The 1,443-nt window shown below is 69.6% G+C and overlaps 1 protein-coding gene across 1 annotated transcript in view; it reads left to right on the top strand.

The window, feature by feature from the left end:
- CABIN1 (calcineurin binding protein 1) overlaps positions 1-1,443 on the top strand; it is a 69,756-nt gene that overhangs the window by 63,703 nt on the left and 4,610 nt on the right. The window contains 2 exon segments of the mRNA XM_006768780.2: positions 1-87; positions 814-910. The exon segment at positions 1-87 is cut by the window's left edge and continues 27 nt beyond it. Coding sequence (XP_006768843.2) covers positions 1-87; positions 814-910 — 184 coding nt within the window.

The following is a 1,443-nucleotide window of genomic DNA, read 5'->3' as shown; positions in this document are numbered from 1 at the left end:
GCTGCTCAAGGTGCTGGCCCAGCTGCGGGACCACGGCACCCTGCTGAGGGTGTCCTCCATGCTGCAGCGCACCCCGGACCAGGGCAAGTGAGTGCAGCGCACGGCCCTCCCCTCGGCCTCTCTGCCAGAGCCTGGGGTCCACGCACACCGCCCGGCGCCCAATGCGGGGAGCACGGGCCCCTGCGGGGCTTGGTTTCCCCCACTGGGACTCTGACGGTCCAGTCTTCCCTCTCCTGTTCCCCCGACCGTGGGCACCAGGGATGCCCCAGGTCGTGGGAAAACAGGCCAGGTCAGAGCTGGGTGTCCCAGGGGAGCACCAGTAACAGCAGGCCAGGCACCAGGAGGGCCAGGGCCTCAGAGGCAGCCAGGGAGCCCTCTGCCGGAAAGGGCAGGGGCCACGCAGGACCCAGGGACACCCGCCACAGCTGCCACGTGCAGGGGGCGTGGGGGACCCACGAGAGACGCAGTCACAAGGTCTGGCCCGGCTCTGGGTCCCCACACTGCCAGCAGCTGTCCCCATGCCTGTGCCGCCTCCCCTCCTCCCCGTCTCATTCAGCTGCCCTGTGCCATGCGCTGGGCAGGGGCCTCAGTGGGGCCTGGGGCGCACAGGTTTGTGGGGGAGAAGCCAGAGCCCGGGCTCTCACTGAGCGGGCCCCGCCCACTGTGAGCCCAGGGCAGCTCCTGGAGAGCAGACCCGGGCAGATGGGCAGCTGAGGGTTGGGCAGGTTTTCCGGGACAGGAGGGGCTTGGCCCCGCCCAGCAGTGCTGTGTGACACCCTGCCCCCCCCCACCCCCACCCCCATGTGCCTGCAGGAAGTATCTGCGAGATGCCGACCGCCAGGTCCTGGCGCAGCGGGCCTTCCTCCTCACGGTGAAGGTGCTGGAGGACTCGCTGGGCGAGCTCGCGGAGGTACCGCCGCACCCTCCTTCCCCTCCTTCCCCCCTGGGGTCCCGCGTTCACTCCTGGTGCCCTCCTGTCTCCGCCTGCGAACAGCACCTCCTGCCGCCCCCGGTGGGAGTTTAGCACAGTCGTGCGCAGGCACGTAGCCAGGTGCCAGCACATGAGGCAGACGTGGGCTTGTGGTCAGTGGGGGTGATAGTGACATTCCCCAGGCTGCTGCGCCCACGGCTCCCTGTCCCAGCCCTGAGCCGTGCTAACAGCATCTGTAATGACAAAACAGATGGCAAAGCCGGCCGTCCCCTTGCCCGCCAGCTCCACTGGCTGATCAGGGCTCAGAGCGCCCAGCCCACGGTCCCTGCCCACTGGCTGAGCGGGGCTCGGAGCGCCCGGCCCACGGTCCCTGCCCGCACAGTCCTCGCCTGTCCTACAGCCGAGCACCGGAGACCCAGGGGGAGGGCCACTGGCTTAGCAGATGGGACGTGGGTGAGAACAGTCCCCTGTAGACCCCTGCCCAGTGGGGCTGGCTGGGCTGGGGTGCAGGG

The sequence above is a fragment of the Myotis davidii genome, unplaced genomic scaffold, assembly GCF_000327345.1.
Source record: "Myotis davidii unplaced genomic scaffold, ASM32734v1 scaffold43, whole genome shotgun sequence".
In the NCBI taxonomy this organism is placed as follows: Eukaryota; Metazoa; Chordata; class Mammalia; order Chiroptera; family Vespertilionidae; genus Myotis; species Myotis davidii.
The sequence above is the reverse complement of the archived record's forward strand: the minus strand, read 5'-3'. Positions and strand labels throughout refer to the sequence as shown.